The sequence below is a fragment of the Prinia subflava genome, chromosome 2 (genome assembly GCF_021018805.1).
Source record: "Prinia subflava isolate CZ2003 ecotype Zambia chromosome 2, Cam_Psub_1.2, whole genome shotgun sequence".
Taxonomy (NCBI): Eukaryota; Metazoa; Chordata; class Aves; order Passeriformes; family Cisticolidae; genus Prinia; species Prinia subflava.
In genome coordinates this window covers 53,786,329-53,806,635 of record NC_086248.1, presented here as the reverse complement: position 1 = coordinate 53,806,635, position 20,307 = coordinate 53,786,329, and the positions used below count along the sequence as shown (strand labels likewise).

At 36.6% G+C, this 20,307-nt stretch overlaps 1 protein-coding gene across 4 annotated transcripts in view; it reads left to right on the top strand.

Annotated features, from left to right (window-relative positions):
- The window catches only part of PTPRK (protein tyrosine phosphatase receptor type K), a 386,603-nt gene that overhangs the window by 159,936 nt on the left and 206,360 nt on the right, over positions 1 to 20,307 (top strand). For all 4 annotated transcript variants that reach the window (XM_063389974.1, XM_063389972.1, XM_063389970.1 and 1 more), the window contains exons 4-5: positions 14,464 to 14,545; positions 16,351 to 16,466. In XM_063389974.1, coding sequence (XP_063246044.1) covers positions 14,464 to 14,545; positions 16,351 to 16,466 — 198 coding nt within the window. The remainder of the gene's footprint in view (positions 1 to 14,463; positions 14,546 to 16,350; positions 16,467 to 20,307) is intronic.

Below are 20,307 nucleotides of genomic sequence, written 5' to 3'. Positions count from 1 at the left end.
CATGTTTCCTTATACTCAAAATTAATTGTTATGATAATAGTATATTTCCTTTTCTATTCTGGACCTTTATATAATGTGTGTGGATGAAATTTCTACAGCAAACAGAAGTTTTTATTGAGGCTCTCTTACAGTGTCTTGAAACCTTTTATGTTGCTAGAGAGAGTGACAATTAAGACAGTAAGGGGAAAAACACCCTATGTGCACATACAGGTGTGTGTTCATACCCTGACATGTCCTTAATAAATTGCTTAGCCCACAATGAAAGCATTTTGTCCTCAGAAGTCCATCCTGGATGTAAGATCTGAGGCATTCAATACCTTACTGTGAAATAGCATAAGATGAAGAGTAAGAAGGAAAAGAAAGCATGACTGTTAGTAAGGGATTGTTCTCCATATCTCTCAGGCACAAGATGAATAGCCCCTGAGTTCCCTAGATATTCTGACATCCACTGAATTTATTGTTCTACAAATACCTTGAATTTTTTCACATCCAGAGACCTGTTTACAGCACAGAGATGGATCACACTGGGTTTTTTTTCTTTAGTTTGTATTGTTCTTATTCATCATTTACTTTTGTCAGGGCCGTGACGTTTGACTTTGGTTTTGTGCACAGGATTGACTAAGCTTAAGCCAAGGATAGGCAGATCTGCCAAAGGACAAAATGGCTATTACTCAATTTGTCGTATCTGCCATTATTAAACAGTAATCACTGTAAGGGAGGGGAACAGAAATGCTCTGAATAGCCCTGTCCTGTCACTGTTTACCTTGATCGAAATGGAAGTCTGTCTTCCCAAGGTGCACTGTTTATTTCCCATTCCTATTACAGGGGAGAAGCCATCCACTGGGATATCAGTCATTGTAGCTGTCAGCAAATGCTGGTAAATTAAAGGTGATCTTTGAATATTTTGTAGTATTTTGGTGTGTTAGTTAATGAAATGTTTTCTCTTTACTGCCAATAAAGGAGCTGGCCATAAAAATTATTGAATCATATTTATGGTTCTCTAAGCAAGGTGTGCAAAAGTAATTTTAGCAAATGTTATAAAATAAATGAAAAAGGATTGCTTTTGTGTGGTGTTTGTTTTAAAATAATTAAATTGGGTAGAGCTTCTGTGCTCAAATGTCATGAGTTGAGGTCTAAAGTAAACAGGGGTATTGAGTTGAAGCTACTGTTCAGGTTTGCAGTTTCAGCTTGCTTTTCAGAAGTAATAGTCTTGCTGCTTTAGGTGACACGTGATTAACTGAACCTTTCTGGGGCATTACGCCACCATGAGACAAGATCTAATCACACCAATTTTCTTAAATCTCGCAAGTGCTTCTTATTTAATATTTTAAAAGTATTTGGTTACTCTTCGTGTCATTTATTATGCATCCTTAGCCAAAATATTACTTACCTGACTGAGCAGTTAAATACAAAATGGTTGTCATTTTGGGCCAGGATAGCTGAGGAGAAAGTGCAGTACAGGAGACAGCATGTTTTTTATGTGAATGTGTTTGCTCTGGTGTCTAATTTCCCTGTGATGATGGAGACTTTATCAACTTTCTGCAACTGGCACATCTCAAGCTCTGGTCAGTGACAGCACAGGCATTGCCTGAACGTGGCTGACATACTCCCCTGAGAGAATATAATTGTTGGTGCTGTATGAACACTGTGGGGAGATGAGATCTGTTTGGAATTCTGGAATCCAAAGAGCTGGGTGCTAGAAGTGGAAAGCCTTGAAACCTCAGGATGAGATTTGGCTGACATGGTTGGCATATCTGGCTTGAAACTGCAAGAAGAGAGGGTCTGAAATGCATGGCTGAGGTACTTGTAAGCAAAGTGAAATCCTGTTTATCAGATTGTTTTTACATATTTCTCTGTCATGTCAAGTTTTGCCTTCACAGACATATGGTCTTTACATATCAAGCAAGAGTAGAATTTTGCCTTTCTTATATACAGTGTGAAGTGTGTGTGTGTGAGCACAGTTTATATCTGTGGATGAAATGGAAACAGGCAGAATAACTTAGAAAAGTACTATCAGCTGAGAAAGTGTTAGAGAAGCAGCAGCAAAAGAAAGTACAGCACTCCAATTTCCAAAGTGATTAGAGACAGATTATTGGAAGAAAATCTGTAGAATGTGAGCAATACAAATAACTCATGAAATCTGGGACAAGTTTCTTTCAAAATTCTTTAGGCACTGGCTCTTGTATTACTAGATGTTTTGGAAGTGAGATAAAATCTAGGACTATCTGCAGTGTGATCTAGGGGCACTATGTGTGTGTTTTTTCCTCTCTATTTGGTGATACCAGTCTTCATGACAACAGTAAGTGCCATCAGACTTGCCCATCACACAAGATGTGACAAAGTAATAATCAATTGGAGTTTGGAATTTGAGCCAACTGAATATTAATTTCGTGTTTTGTTGCCTTTGATGCCTTGATGCTTGTCTTTCCAGATTCATTGTTACATTTATTTTATTTGTGCACTGGCCTTTCAGTCAGCTGTCTTGGATGGAAAACGTTTGCTTACCTCACCAGAAGTTTCCCCATCATTTTGGCTTTGTACTTCAAAAGAATAGAAATAAATTTTGGTTTATGAGTATTTTAGTGTTTGAGGATGTCAGCAATGAGTAAGCAGAGAATGGCTTAGTGTAAAGCTCCTGTGATGTCCCAGTGCTTACAGGAACAAGAGAAACCTCAGGTGACATCTAAATAGAAGAACTAAAAGAAAATTGTGCTATGGAAGATAAGTGCACTCAATTTTTGAAGAGAAGGTACTAAGACAGCTTGTCAGACAAGGATAGAAATGAATCTTAGTTTTATTCAAGGATGCATCTTGGTGATGGTACTTCTGCTTTGAAAGATGAACCAAGGAAATGGAGTAGTGAAATTATTCTTTTGGAGATGCTGACATTAAGAAGAGAGACAGAGAATTAAGGAAGATGGAGGTGAAGTTGCAGGAATTACCTTGTTTTCACTTGTGCAAAGTGAGTGTATTCTGGGAAGGAGTGAGGGGAACAAGATGCGCAAGGTGGCAACTGAGGAGAGTCTGGAACACACAAAGCTGTCAAGATAGAAGGGAACATTGTGTTGAGGAAAGGAAAAACAAGGAGAAATGAAGTTGGCACAAGGAGAATGTTACATGTTAATTTTCCCCTGAAATTATTTTTATTTCCTAGGAAGAGTGTTGGAAAATCTGACATCAAACAAAAACATTGAAACTTGTTTTAGGATCTCCATGTTTGTTTTGGTACTGTTGTACAAGTTACCTTTGAGTTAAGGGAGTGTTTCTTTTACAGAGTTAAGACAAGAGCTTTCTCAGTGTTGTATGTCAGGTGCAGGTATTGCACATTGCAATCAGTATGATTAATTCAAAACTGCCAGGAGATGTGGTAAGGGGAACCTAAAAGTTACATGAAAAAGAGCTGGGTTTGTTTTAAGCAAGGGATAGCAGGCAACTCCATTTGGGTCAGTGGGATTTATAAGAATATATGAAAATGTTGCTAACTAAAAATGGCATAATGAGTTTGGCAGCAGTTTTTGGATAAACTTAGTTGATATTTGATGAAAATTGATGAACAGTGCCCTGTGTGTTGTCAATACCTTGTCCAAATTCAAAGTATATATTGGCACATGTAAGCACATTTATGTACACATCTCTATATCTATTACTAAATGCAGAAATATTTTAATATGCTGTAAGTGGGTAACTTGTTCTCCTCTAATGTCTCTAGTATCTCCTTTGGAAGTTACATATGTATACCCAGATGATATATATGTATATATATAGTTGAACCTTGTGCTACATTTAGGCTTGTGGGTCTATATAAAATTTTTTTGAGAATTAATATCCAGAAGCAATGTAAACAGATCAATACCTGTAGTTTTTAACACAGATGTGGATTTGGAATAATTTTTGTAGCTCATCTATAGAATTGTGAAAATAAATATTATTACACAAGTATTTAAAATATGAGCATGCAGTAACTGTATATTCTGTGGTGAACTTTGCTAATTTAAATCTCCATGGATTTTCCAGTCGGACAATAGAGAATTTGTAACAGATACTGGCACTGCCTTCTCGGTATTTATTGTGGTGGAGCAATGCACTCTTGGCTTTTGCCTGGTATTTGTCTGTGGTTGTTAAAGCTGTGTTTTAATGTTGGGAATTTCTTGTGGCCTGTGGTGTTTTGCAAACCTTTGTGAACTGAACATGATGATAATCGTCTGTGACTACAGAAGCCTGAATCTGGTGAGGAGAGAAATCATCATTCCAAACGCAAACCCTAATTTGCTCCCACTTAAGAATTGCCTTTGTCATCTTTTATAAAATGTCATGTAAGTGAAAAGCACTGTGTTGAACATAATGCAGAGTGCTGTGATACAGATATCAACTGGATCCACTGGTGGGATAGTGTCCCTGGCCCCTCACTGAAAAAAAAAGCAGTTTAAATATAGCTTTTTGATTTTAATTTAATAGCCAGTGGCACAATCTTTAATAACTTAAAATGGCTTACAATAATGAACAATAGACCTTGAGAGCAGAGATTCTAAAATGTGTTTGTCTTGGGCTTGAAGTTTATCTTAACCTATCTGAAGGTTACTGGTAAGAATGTCCTTCTCTCTGATGTGCTCATTGTAGATAAAAATTGTAATTTTATGAGGTGAAAGGGTAGTACTCATCTATGCAAAATTTTTCTGCCATTTAATAATCCATCTGTTGGAAAATTATTTTATAGGCATGTTAAAAATATGAGTTTCAAATCAAAAGAGGCTATGGTAATTTTGCTCTGCTCATTATAAAACCTAAGCTTTTTCAAGAATAGTAATTTCTTGGTGTTCCACAGCTATTTTTCTGAACAACTTAAAAAAACCAAGTTGATTCATTATCCTGAAAAAGTTCAAAGAAGGTGATTATGAATGATTCTTGGTTATTTCTCTCTTTTAGGAGACAATATTCATTTAGGAAGTATTTTTGCCTTCCTTTTTCTGTAGAGAAAAAATGATACATTCATGTGCAATACTAGAGACCAGAAACATTACTCATTTTGGTAGGCAAAATTGCTGAAATAGCTTATGTGGTACACCAACAAAAAAGGTCTGCTCAGTATTAATCTTCAGCACTTGAAAAATGAAAATGGATTTGTTTTGAGAACAGAGAGACCCTTTTCTCTTGAAGTTAGGATTCATCATTCCTTTGTTTGACTTTTCAGTTTAGCTTATTTGTTCAAAGGCTAGTTGAAGTATCAGATATTTTTGCAAATTGATAATAGAAGGAAGGTGGAAAGGAAAACAACTAATAAGACTTTAATGGTTTTATTGAAGGTTTTAAGGGGGGCAGAGGAAGTTCTTTGCCCCCAAGTCTCTGTCTGGTTAATTTTTATCTTTGTGTGATGTGCCTGACTTGACTTGTCAGTAACTTGTCTTCTCTGCTCTGATCCAGTTTCATTTGTTGAGCTCCTTATTAGTATGTAACTCTTTCATACTTCTCCCTGCAAAATGAGAATATAAGCTGAATACCTTCAGCTTTCTACTCCAAATAAATGGAAGAAATTGAAAAGATTCTGTATTTAATTCTTTGACTGTTGATGATATAATGCCTGAAAGCTCTAAAAATTTCCCAGAAAAATATACCTGGAAAATCCCTTTTGAGTTAATTTAACATATTGGTCATTGCCAGTGGTGGGGAAATCTAGATCTGGTATTGTTCCTGACTGATGTTTATGTACTTAATGTCACAGACACATTCCACAGCTGTTACTTTTCCTACTTCATCTTCTTTACTACCTATTTCTGATGTCGAAGTACCCTGATAAATAAATATTTCACCGTCACAATCTCAAATGCAAGTCTCTGCTTTAAGTAGGAAAATAGAGAATTAATCTGACTTGTCTGATTTCATTAGGCAAGACATGTGCTATTATGTATAACCAAGTAGTAGTGACAGTTTAAATGGTTTCAATATTCCTAGTCTAATATTTTCAGAAGTAGGAAGATAACTTTCAGAAAGACTTGCTGAAATTGCATCTTCATATCTGGATGCCTGGCATATCTGGTGTATTTAGAGACCTCTTCAAGTTCTTCCTCTTTGTAGCTCTCTGGGTAGTCTAAGTGAAGGCAAAATCACCAAAACCTGCTCCCAAGTGTTCACCTTAGACATGACACTTACAAGGATGTCAGTTAATATATTTTGAAAGATTCAGTTAGTGCTTTTTGTTTGTTTGGGTGGTCTTGGATTTGTGTTTTGGTTTTTGTGTTTTCGCTTTTTTTTTTTTTCACACATTACAAAATTAAATTTTAGAGAGAAAAGCTGTGGGTACCATTGTGTATCTGTGGAGATGTAGCCTGTGGTTTTTTTAAAGTTTATATCAGTTTATGAAGACAGAAGCAAAACTTTAAGATCTTTCTTCTTCAGGGTCTCATTTTCAATGTATCATGCTCCTGAGAACCACCTGGTTCTTTTGCTTTTTCATTCACAAATATGAATTTGGTAGGCTTTGCTGTCACTTTACCAACTATGAGGAATTAGATTCTTTCAGTTGTAGTAGGAATAAAAAAAACTAAAGGAGTTGAATCAGTTACTAGGTGTGGCTTGGGGTTGTTCTTCTATCCTAACCCTATGTGGAAATTCTGCTGCTTACATTAAAGGTGCAGCCTGTCAAACTGATTTGTTCAAAGCTACTGTGGTGCAATAAATTAATGGTTAACTAAGTTTAGCTTGCATTCCATGGCTTCACTGTGACAAAAGCCATTTTATACTTGATTTCTTTGCTGTAATGTGCTTCTGGAGAACTTGCTTGCGTTGCCTTTTCCATGCAATTGTTTTACCTGTAAATTAGGGCCCTATGATTATCCTTGATAAATATATGGATTTGCTGGGTCTGTAGTTACTGCTGATAAACTGTCATCACTAAAAAGACTGTTATGACTGCTCTCTTAAACTTCTGGTCCATTAAACCAAAGACACAGAAAAGCTTTGAGATGAAAAAAAAAAAAAAAAATTTAGGAGTTACTGTGAGTCAGATCCATAGTCCAGTGTGATTGTTTAGGCTTGGATTCTCACATAGAAATATGGGAATTAACACATAGATTTTGGGCTTTGGGCTATAAAAAACCCTTGCTCATTCAGATGTCAGCATTTGGCAGTGAAGTATCTGTGAGCTCACCCTTCAAGTGCAGAAGGCCAGGCAAGGCTTTTGGAAGTACATTGTGTTGCCCCTTGAATGTATCTCTGCTTCTTTGTGGCTATGGATAACAACTTTCATGGCTAAAAATGATTGCTGGAGAACCTTTCATAGCTCTAAACTTTGTTGATGGATGATACCATATTTTTTACTAGGTCAGTAGTGGAAGGGTATAGCAAACCTTTCCAGGTGACTTATACCAATAGTTCTTCCACCATCCCACAAATGATTCATAGGCAGGAACCATCATAAAACAGGCAGGTGTTAGTTGGTAGCCAGCATTCTGGCAGAATACATCTAGTAAATAATAAAAGTTGTAAAATGCATACACAAAAATTTTCAATTAACCCTTTCTTAAGAGAAAAGGATTATATACAATCCAATCCATAGTGAGAGTCTGGAAGATAGACAGTCAGAAGTGAACTTAAACCCTTCTGTTTAATATAAGTGAAATAAAACTATTTTGTGGGACAACAGCTTCAGAAAATCAGAATGATCAAAGTTGAAAGGCACCTCTGTAGGTTATGAGATCCTGCTCAAAATTTTTGCACGTGATAGGGAATTCCCAAAGGTCAAAAGTTAAAAAAGGACTGACCTCTGCTCCAGGTTTGGAGAAGTGGCATTATGCCAGGCTTGTATTGCTGCATTTTCAGGTAGCTACCCATGTTCCAAAGGACTGCTTCTGTGCTTCTAGGAAGTTTCCTTAAGGTTTTAGTCTGTTGCAAAAATAAGCAAAGCATTGAGTATTTAATATGAATTCTTAACTTGTATCTTACTGCCATTCTCCCAATTTTAGCCTTTAAATGTTGTGGCTTATAGTGCTATCAATGTATTGTTGCCCATGGTTAAGAGCCATGCCTTTGTACATGGTGTTACTTTAAAATCTCAGTCATTTAAGAGTTTTCACCCTTAAACGAATGTTTTGGGGTTTTGAGGATCTGGTGTTTATGGGTTACCTTTTCCTCAAGTTCTTCAGTCAGTCAAGAGAAAGATGGGATTTTACAAAACTGTAAGTATGCCCCCATGATAAACTATTACTGCTCCAAAGCCAGAGTAGCTGTAACTCATCCATGTGTGGTGCTTCATCCAGACATTTTCTAGGCAGGAGTCTAGAAACATTTGGCATAAGCAACTTGAAGGAAGTAAGCAAAGATAAGTGCAGAGATGTGATTTGTTTTTCTTTTGCTGTTCATTACTAACACAGTGGTTTCCAGGGTCACTGAGTCTAATTTCTAGCTTTTCCTGCCATCAGGCAATTGTCATACAGGTCCTTTCAAAGGCTTATTATGCTTCATATTAATTATCTGTTTTGCTGAAACATGTATCTTTTTTGTGGAGGTAAAATATTGTTATTAACTCTCAGCATGATTGAATTGTTTAGCTCAACAAAACCTAACCCACAGCTCTTGCTTTCACGTAAGGAGATGATTTTACACTTGTGATGTGGTTTTTTTTGTTGTTGTTTTCTTTTTTTTCCTCAGGGATTGAATAGGAAGCTAGGTCATTTACCACTAATAAATTATCTAAAAGATCACTCTTTAGGACCCTTTGAAGGCATGTTTTTTATGTGTTATTGCTCACCAGAGAGCCCGAGCTGAGATGAATCTTGGCGTACAGATTTCCCTATGTCAAGAGACGCTTAAGTGTAACTTTAGGGATGAGAGGAGTTGTGAATCTCAGGGTTCCTTGTAGGTGACTCTGAGATGGTCAGAGAATCTGAGATGACCAGCTGAGCTGGATACCAGTGAGAAGATAGCCTTAACTTCTTTGGTTTGCAATATCAGGAGATATGTTATTGAGGAAAAAAGAAGTAATAAGGTATTAGCTGGCCTGGCAGACTTGAGATTCCAAAGTTGTCACCCAAGTGTTTGATTTGCTGTGCTGAAGTTCTCTTGGGTCGTGTCAGCTGCAAAGGCTGCCTCACAGCACTACTTGAGCATTCAAGTGGAATTAATTATGGTTTCATGATTTCTAAATTAGTTCAGCAAAATTGTCTGTAAGTTTCACAAGGGGAATGCGTTTTATTATGTCAACAAAATTTTTATATGTTAGATGAAATTTCTTTAGCTGTCCCTTTCAGCTAGCTTCCATTAAGTGTTTCTTTTGTAACATGACACTGTTTTCCTGATTATATTAATTTTTAGTTTCTTGGTAATTAGAACCTTTGATTCAGTGTTTTAAAATGCCTTTAACACTGTGAAAGCATTGAATAGGGCTAGAAATTTGTCGGAGAATAGGATTTGCTACTGTTTGGTATATATTGGTCTTGCTCTGCATGGCATTTCATCTGCAGAGAATTATTTTACTGCAAAACAAACTTTCTTCTATGTGCTGTTCAACCTTTCTATTGCACTGCAAGTACTAGGTTTGAGTATATCTGGAATACTGTACTGTGCTGTTACAAAACTGAAAATTAATGAATGAAATAGGTGTGTATGGAGTAGAAAAATTCCTTTAGTTTTTTTTTTTTTATATTATTATGAAAGACTGAAATTTTATATCTGGTGAGGTTAATAGAATACATCTGGTGAAGTTAGTCACTATAACTTCACTGCTTCTTTTGGTTTGAAGTCTTGTTGGGGTTTTTTTTGGTGTTTGTCTTTGTGGGGTTTTTTGTAGTTTATTTTTCAGTGTTTTTGAAGGTTTTTTGTGTTGTACTGTGGTTTTACTGTGGGTTATCACAGATGTGATAACTTCTGTCTGCACAGCTCTCTAGTACACCTTTCCACCAAGCACTGGAATCCATCCATGTACAAGTTTGATTTCAGATAACCCAGCTAGTAGAAGCCCTGTATGCCTGAACAAAAATATGTTGTAGATTGAATGCTTCATGGAAATTACAGTATCTAAGTTTTTCCTTTTAAAAACTTTTTCATATTTTCATCTCCAATTCTTCTCCACCGCTCTCTAATTATAGGTAGTAGAGCCTAGCAGGAAAAAAGTGTCAATGAAACACTACATTTCTGTTGTAACTAAACCTTTTAATGCTCACTTTTATCTAACTGAGGCACTGCTCTCTATAGATGATGATGTGGCAGGACTGCTGTCAAAACTAGGAGATTGTGCCTCCTTCACTACCATGACTGGTCAGAACTAGTCAAGTGGAGAAAGGACAAGGAAGCCTCCAAATTGTGCTGAAAGCACCATTCTTGGTGGTGGTGCATTGCTTACAAGAAAACAGCTTTTACAAAACCTAGGAAGAATTGTTTTCCTAAGGGTAGCCTTTGGGCTACAGAGTTGTTTTCTCTCTTTCCTGGCTACATTTTTTTTTACTTAATTGACTAGGTACACTTTGGGAGTGCTCATTTTGATCAGTGCGTCAAATGAGCTAATGATGATGATACCTAAACTTTGGGATCCTGACAAGAGTTTAAAATTCACTGAGGCCAGTCCTTAAGAAGTACATTTCTTATATTCCTGCTACTGCAGGCTTAGCCTTCGTGATAATTACGAGATGCATTGTTAGGGCTGTGAAGCAACGTGGAGGTTTAAGCATTTCTTAAACATTAAACTTCGATAACTAAACACCTGTAGGAGTCTCTGTTGTAAAAATTACTACTTTTTCCATTGCATTCAAACACTGTTGAGTATTTAAATTGACCAAAATGTTTATTTCTGAAATAATATTAAATTAGTAGTGATTGTCATCTTCTGGATTATAGAGCTGGGATATGAAAAGGTATGTGTTATTTTCTGGTGCCTAAACCAAAACAGCTTTAAAAAATATATATTTTGTGCTTCTTATAATACACCTAATTTTCAGCTTGGAGCCCTTTACAGGTTGACAAGTAATAGGTAGGAGTGATGTGATTGTCAGAATCCAGCTAGATTGCCAAGTGTCCCTCTGAACAAATTTGTAATGAAGATAAGCTGCCATTCTATGAGATACTTCCTTAGACACACAATTGTTTCATGATGTTCATATGGGACCAGAGTGGGTGCCAAAAACCAGTGCAAACACAGAAGTTTGTGGGTAAAAGCTACATTGGAATTGCAAGGCCAGTATGTAATTATGAGGTCCTGTGGAAGGACTCACCAACTGTGAGCGACTGAGAAATAAAGACACATTTTAGTGTTGATAGTGAGATATAAAAAAATGCACACTCCATAAAATCTAAATTTCATACACAGAATGATGGACTCAGTTGAACCTTGCCATTGCCACTCTGCAGCAAAATTGTGGGGTTCATAAAATCATCAACCTAGAGCCCAGAGATGGTCAAAAAAAGCAAATGAAGTGTTAAGAATGGTTAAAGAAGTTCAGTATAAATTAGGTAACGGTATTAAGCTGTTGAATAAATTATGACTCACCCCTATTTTGATTACTGTGTGCCAGCTCTGCTCTCATTATCTTCAAAGAATGTATTGCTGTTAGACAGAGTTTTAGAGAGGATGAGCATAATCAAAGAAAAGGGAATGGCTTTTATATGAGATTGGCTGAACAATCTGGGACTCTTCAAATTTGAGACAAAATTACTTTTACGTTTACATTTAGGATATATACTAGAGGTTTAAAAGTTGTGAATAATATAAAGGGCTGACTGGGAACAATTTGTCACTGATTTGGGTCATTAAAGGAAGTCTGGTACAAACCATACAGATGGAAATGTCTCTTAATGCTGTCAATAGTAAACCCATGGATTTTTCCAAATGACACTGTGTTCACTAAAAGCTTGCATGATTTTAGGGAGAAAATGGCCCAGTATATGGATTAGAAATACATTAGGAATGGCTAAATATGTAAGAGTGCATCCAGTTTAGAAGTTCCAGTGGCACTGGATCTTCATTTGTATCTGAATGTAGGTACTTCATAAACAAGGATATGCAATTTTATTTGGAGAAGTAAACGACAATTTGTGTATCATCTTGTAACTGTGTAGAAAGTTCTGGGATGAAGTCTGATTCCTGTAAATAGCATTTGAATTACTCAAAATATTCAGCACGTCCCATTCTCATTCATTGTGTCAGTTCTGGTACAAACGAGACAGGATAGCTGTCTCCATAACCCTGCTCTGTGCCAGCCCAGTTCATCCCCTGGAAACAGTTTTGCTCTCCCCTCCATTAAAGAAAGTGAGCATCTCTCAGAAGTGAACTATATGGGCATGCAATTAAATTGTTATAAGTGGAAGGTCATTTATGGTTGCACAGACAACTAATGTTTTCTGGCTAGAGTGATTGTCTGAATGATTTCTCAGTTAAAACAAAAGTGTCGAAGCCATTCTTTCTAGGACTGTAAACTGAACAGCAGAGCAGATGATGTGCAGGATTCACTCCCAAAGACTTGTGTCCTATTAGGATAAGCCTCCTCTGATGAAAGCCATGGCTGAACAGTCTGTTTTTTCACAAGTAGTTGGTGTATTTGGGGAAAAGAACTACCTCAGGGTCTTGTCTATCTTGTCAGCATTTTGAACTGTGGATTTCACCTATGTATGCAATTCCCTTTTTCCATTTCCCATTTTAAATGTGAACAGATATTATCAAATTAAAGCCTGATAATAATTTTTGAAACTGAGCTGCACTTTTTGCTATGTTGTATCTATAGTTATGAATGTTTCATAGTTGCATTTGTACCAATTATTCATACAACAATGATACTGTATATATGAAACCCCAGCTTTCTAATATCTGTCTTTTTAATCACTCTATTTTTCTTTTGCTTACCTTGTAAACCTTATCACTTATAACTTTTCATACACTTCTTGCCTTTCCATGTTTCTTCATGTTTTCTGGTGGTTGTTTTTTTGTTGTTGTTTGTGTTTGTTTGTGTTATTTTGCTATGTTTCTTCTCATGGATCTCCATGTCTTTATCTTCCTATTTTCTGTGGATTTCTCCTTTTCTGATAACTTTTTTCTCCTGCTGGGTGAAGATTACTAGAATTAATCTGGCAGAGGTAAAATAAAACTGAAGTAAATTAATTCCCAGCAGTATCCCAAGAAAGGTACCTTTCTCTCCTCTGACTCCCAGTGTAAGAAGGTATCAACACACAGGAGAAGGACACACTTATAAAGGCTTTCCTGAGAATTGGATCTAAGTTTTTCCAGTGGAATTCATAACAACCCAGTTAGAGTGAGGTGCAAATTTAGTTCAGTCCTTAGCACTGGTGCTCAAATTTCTTAACTAGACTTTGAGAAACACTGTGCCTTCAGAGTTTTTGTATGTTATAGAACTGTATTGTGTTGTAATAGTCTGTCAGAAGTACTTTAAATATAATGTTTCTTTCTTACAGAGTTGTCTTCCATACCATGCAACCATTTAAATTAAAAAAGATGATAATCCAAATTATTATAGAATTAAAGATATTTATATTGATGTTCATTACTGGGAACAAGTGCCAGCTCTCTAAAAATGCCTGAAGAGTGGGTAGACATTGTCAAACAGTACTCTGGTCAGAAATATCAACAGACAAGGCACACTGTGAAAGTAGGACTCCCAGACACTAAATTAATTTCCACCACACTGTTGTTGGCTGAGGCAGGAGGAAGAGGCAGTGTGGTTTTTGTAACTAAATTCCATTTGGGTGCAAATAAAATTAGAAGGAAAAGAAAAGAAATTGGCTAGAAGTGCAGTCTTAGCAAGTGTCTGGAGAAACTGGAAGAAGGATTGTAGTCCAGTGCCATCAAAATATGCATTCCCCACAGGCATCCTCTTTCTGCAGTCAAAGCACAATTTCAGGAACTCTCTGAGCCACCACCAAGCAATTCTTTGTTGTTAACTGCCCATTTGCGGTAGGACAAGACACTGGATGTGAAGACAGTCTCTTCTTTTCCTTCATGCATAGGAATTTCCTCATTGCCTTGCAAGAAGGAAGAACGAAGTGAACGACTACTGCATAAATCTCGTGCTATAGCTGTTTTTGTTGCCATTGAGGAGTGCTGCAGTAATTCTGTGTTTTCCTGTGCAACTGTGCTGCAGAAGGTTACAGGAGACTATATTGGGACCCCCAGGAAGCATTCAGATTTTGTTAAAATTTTTTGATCACTTGTGTGCTGTGATGCCTAACCTGTCTGAAGGTAATGGCACTTTTTTCAGAAGTGGATCATGTTTGCACATTTAGCTGAGATAAAGCAGTATACAGTTAAACATGTTTTTCTGGTGTGCTATGAGCAGCAAATCCAAAGCAAGCCATGTATATGAATGGTATAGAACTGCACCACACTGAGTAATAAATATTCCATTCAGTTGTCAAACCTTGTAGGAACTTCAACTAAATGAAAAAGGCAATGTGTCTTATATCTACACACTTGCCACCGGGGGAATTCTGTAGAAATGAGTGTTGTAAACATTTTTTCTTTCATTTTGACAGGTAATATTTGAAGCTGAAGTCTCAGATGGAAGAAATGGCTACATTGCCATTGATGATATCCAGGTCTTGAGTTACCCTTGTGGTAAGTAATGATTAAGAGCTACATTTTTCTCTGTCTTTTCAGGACATATTTGATATTGCTGTGGACTGCTCAGTTTTCATCACTTGATCACTGATATTCTTTGTTCTTTCAATAGTATTTTTGTTGCAGCTTCCAGGAAGAAGTGTGATTGCAATAGTGATTTACCTGGGTGAAATCTTTTTCTGCCAGAAGTAAATTATACAGGGATAAAAAAAAAAGGACATTCTTCAGTGTCTTTTTAGTCATACACAGTTGGTGTGCATAATCAAAATGGATTTTAATGTTACTGTGTATAGTCTCTGATTAAAGAAAACTCAGTTGGCAGATGCTTGTAGGAAGTTTATCAGATTTCATACCCCTTTTCTTGTTTTATTTTCTAAACAGAAAAAATAGATTAAAAAAAAAGAAAAAAGGACTTCTGGCTGTTGAACTACTGAGGGATTACATAATGTCTATTTTCTTGTGGACAGACTTCAGGCATTTATGTTTGCCTTTCTCTGCTAATCCTGGGGAATAATTGCACACATGCAAACACAAGTTGTGACAATGAAAATATTCTACTAATAAAACATTAGGAGGAAGAAATTGTTACTGTGCATTTCTGACTAGTTAACAAAACTTTTTGGCAATTTGTTTCTGTTTGACTCTTCTCATCTTCCCCTAGACGTGCTCTTTCTAAAATATGATTTCATTCTAATGTACCACATGGCTGATAATTTAATTGCTTTCTGAAATGACCAGGACAGAACAATATCCTGCTCCATCTTTGCAAATTGATGCCAAATAATAGAATTCCAATGGCAACCTCTCATCTTGTTTCCTTCTACCTCAAACCTTTTAAAACTGTAGCTCACGGGAGCTACCAAGCATACAGGGTATTTCAGGGAGTTACCTTTTTAATATTTCAGCCAGCCCAGCTATCTGATGTCTGTACTCAGCAAAGCTCTGCTTGGATTCAGTATCTGGCTTTCATATTTATTTTCCTCCTCTTCTTTTTGTTTTGTTTTGAAGTGCCAAAACAAAAGACACTTGGGTACAGTCATCCTAGCACATTATCACTATGTTACGGTATTCAGACAAGCGCTTTTTGTTACTGATGTTTTAAACCCTGTTTGTTTCAATTTAATGTTTTTTCCTGTGCGTCATATTTTTTTAGTAAGCACAAAGAAAGAGCAGTTCAGCTACTATTTGCTTTAGTTGTTCTTGAGAAAAGGGTGTGTGAGCTGTGTAATGTGCCCATTCCTCAGATGTTTCAGTTGGTTTTTGTAGGTCTGGTAAATCCTTCAGGTGGTTGTGTCACTGAGATTTCCTACGGCCTCTCTCAGTGTGGGGAATAGATTTGTCAGCTCTTGAAATACTACATTCAATGCCACAAATTATTTCATTTTCCAAAATAAGAGCTCTGAGTTGCATTGCAAATAACACGAGCAGTATCTATTTGCTTGAGCAGTATGCTGCTAATTGGGTTTTTCTCAGTGTGATGGATTTCATACAGTCAAAAGTCTTTGGGATAATTCTTGTCAAGTGCTGCTGACAATTTGGCATCTGATCTCCTTCTTTTGGCTTCTATTTTAAAAAGACTTTATTATAACACATGTATAACATAAAGTTAGTAGAATCACCAGCAGAGAAGGGAAAGGAGTGCAAGCACTCCTTGAATACAGATGAGACAAATAATTTTCTCTCTTCTGTTTCTTTTTTAGCCAAAGATTGTTAAAACATGGAGGTTGAGGGAGATAACATTTCTGGCACTTTTATTGTTTGTAATGACTTTTATTTGTAATTTTTCTTTTCCCCCTCTACAGATAAATCTCCACATTTTTTGAGGCTGGGGGATGTAGAGGTCAATGCAGGGCAGAATGCTACGTTTCAGTGCATTGCTACAGGGAGAGATGCAGTGAATAACAAGTTATGGCTCCAGGTAAGGCTAACTCATGCAAGTCTATTTGACTAGAGGACAAGCTACTTTCTTGGAGATGAAATGCTGAAAATTCAAAGCCTTTTATTCTTCTGCATGTAAAATATGTAGTTTAAATGGAATTTTATATCTGTTCAATGGAGAAACTTGTAATCACTTTTGCAAAGTGGTAAAGCTTGGATTAAAAATAAGAACTGGTGTGGGCGCTGGGATAAGATTGGCCGTTAAAGGCATTGCGTGCCTTGTCTCATTGTAAATCAACTCCTCTGTATCAAAATTTATTGTTATTAAATGCAGATAATTGGCATTTGGGCTCTAGTAATACACAGATGTAACACAGCTGTCATGAATTCTGAGGAATTGATAATCAGGTAAATTACCTGTCCAAGCAGGTGGCTGGAGGGACGTGGCTGTACTTCTGTGTGCATATCAGTTTTACTCAGTAGCATATTAATTGGAACAACCTAAAAGGACTCCTGCACATCCTTTTTATCTGTCTCCATAATAGAAAGAACTTTAACTTTTACCTGTGTATAATTGTGAATAGTATGTATATCAGAATTGAAGAGATGACTATTACCAGAATATAACCCTTCTTACTATGAAAGAAGAAAAAAAAGAAAAGAGCACCACCACCCCTCCAAAATACCCAGTCTCCTCTGTATTACAGTGATGGTCTTACATTTAAGACCACTGGTTGAATAGAACAATGACAAAGTTTCCAGTTGCTCTTCAAAAAATTCAATTTTGCCACTTAAAAAGGATTAAAAAAATCACTTTAGTGGTACATGTACAACTTATATGCATTCTTTTATTTGTATGTAAACCTTAAGCACCAACATACCTTTAGAATGGTTTCTAAATATGTCCTCTAAAACTTTATTTTGTTATAATGTGTATTTCTGTTTATTTTCAGAATGAAAACCTATGTATTTTTTGGGAAATGTACTTTTAAATTATCTATAGTCCGAGCTTTAAAAGATGTATTTTTGGTCAAATGTATTTTGAAGTGAACTATAACCAGTTATTTCAGTCTGGTTTCTGTTTTAATAGTGGAGCTGACCAACCTTGGCTAACTGTGGCACATGGGCATGTGATAAGCTTGAAATTTTAAAGACATTTTTTAAAAGATGATTTAAAAATCTGGCAGCAAAATGTATTATTAGGCAAACATGCTGCAACACTAAAAAGGAACACAAGCAGTAACTGCATTGCATTTAGTGAAAAGGTATCACAGCAGTAGGAATGATTTGTACTCCATGTCTTTGAGCAGTAATTTGTTTAAATTGAGTAAACATGTAATGCATTCATTCAGAAAAAGCAGCTTGATTTCAGAGACGTGCCAAATAGAGCACACACAGCACGAAAAAGGAAACTGGCCTGACAATAGCACAAGGAGCATTCCAGCAAACCTGTGAAGCACCACTTGCAGTTGATTGTGGGTCAGAAAGACCCAGCAGAGACAGCCAGCTGGAAATCTTCCCTATCACTCACTCCTTGGAGTCAGATAACTCTGACAGATTATCCTTTCTAACTTTCACTCCCCAGAGAAGCCCAGCTAGCAGCCAGATCAACTCAGAAAACATATGTTTTGTCCCTCCATATGCTTCGTAGATAGCTTATTTTTTTTGTGTGTGTGTGTATGTGGATCACAAATGTGATAATTTCTCATAGTGACTGATGAAGTATTTTGGAGGTTATAACTCTGCTTGCCTGGGCTTGTGAAGTGCCGTGATACTCTTAAAGATGCCTTGATATTTCTGTTCTTTTTCTTGTTCTCCTATAAACAGTACTGAATTTTCACCAATTTAAGAGTGACTTTTTTTTCATTCATCATTCCACCTTGCAATCCTACTTGCCCAATATAAGTGTGAATTGGCAACCTTCCCTACATGGATAATTTTCCTTAGGTTGCACTCAGTTATTGTTGTTGTGAATAGCTAATAGTGAGTTTACTCCTTATCCTTAAAAACTGCGTGGGTATGTATGGGCCTCATGAAACACTGGAGTGAAACTTGGAAAAGGTTTGCTTTAACCTTTGACCAAACTCAAGATTCATAAAGCCCGAATAGCCTGAAAGGAAGAACTGGCAGATCAAATCAAATGCCTAAGTAATTGTTTTTGAGAGCCTTGAGCTGAAACATTCCAGGAATGTATTTTTCTCATAACAAGAAAGGCCGTTATAAAACAAAAGAGAAAGTGCAAAAATGAAAAATAAGTGGATGATGGTGAGGAAGAAGACAGTTGCCAAGCACATAGTTTTAGAGAAAATAGCTTTTGGTTATGTCCTTATTGAAAGAGAAAAACTATTTCCTTGAGGAGGGAAAAAAAATAAAAAAAAACAGCTAAGAATTTGCCATTAAAACACATTATTTGATAAGGAAAAGTTCGAGGAGCAATCTGGGACATCAGGCTTTTTTTGCATCTGAGGAGATCTAAGATTTTATTTGCTTTCATTTCCATTGAAGTAGGAAACATGTGCAAGCAGAGATTTTTTTGAAGACTCTGCTAGTATTCTCTGACTTTTGCAGTCTTCTGTTTTGAGAAGAATTGAAGTAAATTCAGCAGCATGTGAAAAAAAATAGCAGGCACCCTGTTCTGTGTTCAGAGTCCTGCTGTCCCATGGCTGCTTCAGCCGGGCTCGGTCTCAGCTTCACCCTCTTGATCCCTCTCTGCACTGATCTGGAGCTTTTGCAGCTCTCCAGTAAGTCAGTTCAGGAAAGTGATCTGACTGAAAAAGATTTTGACTCCAACTGGATTTCTGTTCTTGGGGAGGAGGGGGGTTGGGGAGGGTAGTTTGTATTGTTGTGGGTTTTTTTGATCGTGTTTTATTGATTTGTTTGACTTTTGGGTTTTTTGTTTTGTTTTCTTTTCTTTTTATTTGCTTGGTCTTTTGTTTTTTGGGGTTTTTTTGTATGTGTCTTTTTCCCCAGATTGATTCATGTCTAAATTACCCATATAAATAGTGCCAGCAGGTGAAAAAAATTTGGAATGTTTCATTAGAAGCAGGGAAGAGGGAAAAATGTAACCACATGATATAAAAGTGGGGATTATGGTAGTGTGCCTCCTTGTAGACCTATGTAAAACTTCAATTTTGTTTTAGTTTTTGGGCCCTGATCATATACTAGATACTCTATCTGCAAGTACCTTTCCAAGCTTATGTTTTTCCCAGTGTAAATATAATTAAGTGCACATAGCTTTCTGTGCCTAAAAATAAAAATGGACAAAAATAGGCACAGCATTTCAATAAACTGGTTCCTGCGTGTTTACTACTATAATGACAGTATTTTCATCAACACCATTTTCTATAAATGTATGTCTGTAAACATTTCACACAAATAGGGATTAACACTGAATTGAACTTCTGACTTTCATGGCTGCAGATTCTGTTCTTGTTTGTTTTTGGATTATATCTGGTCTCTCATCCCCTTTGATATCCCTTTTGTGCCACCTCTGTATTTTGCAGCCTCATTGGACCAATGTTTGGGACAGTCAAAACTCTGTCATTGAAAGACAAGCAGTAAACGTAACAAGTTTTCAAAAGTTGAGGCTGCATTAATACAGAACAAATATTTGCACAGATAAGGAGATTTAACTGGTTGAACAAGATGATCTGAAATACACTTTGTGACAGTGTGAATAGTAGGTGTGGGAGCAGGGCAGAAATGCAGGTCAGATTCTTTTGTTCTGCACCTTTTCAACATGATCTGCTATCAAATCTTTTACTGTTATGAGCTGAAGGATTCTCTTTATGACCTGCAATTATCAGCAAATTCTGAAAGGCTTTCAAAGTCCTTAGGTTTTTTTTAAATGTTAATCTTGATGTTGTTTCTGAAATGCATTC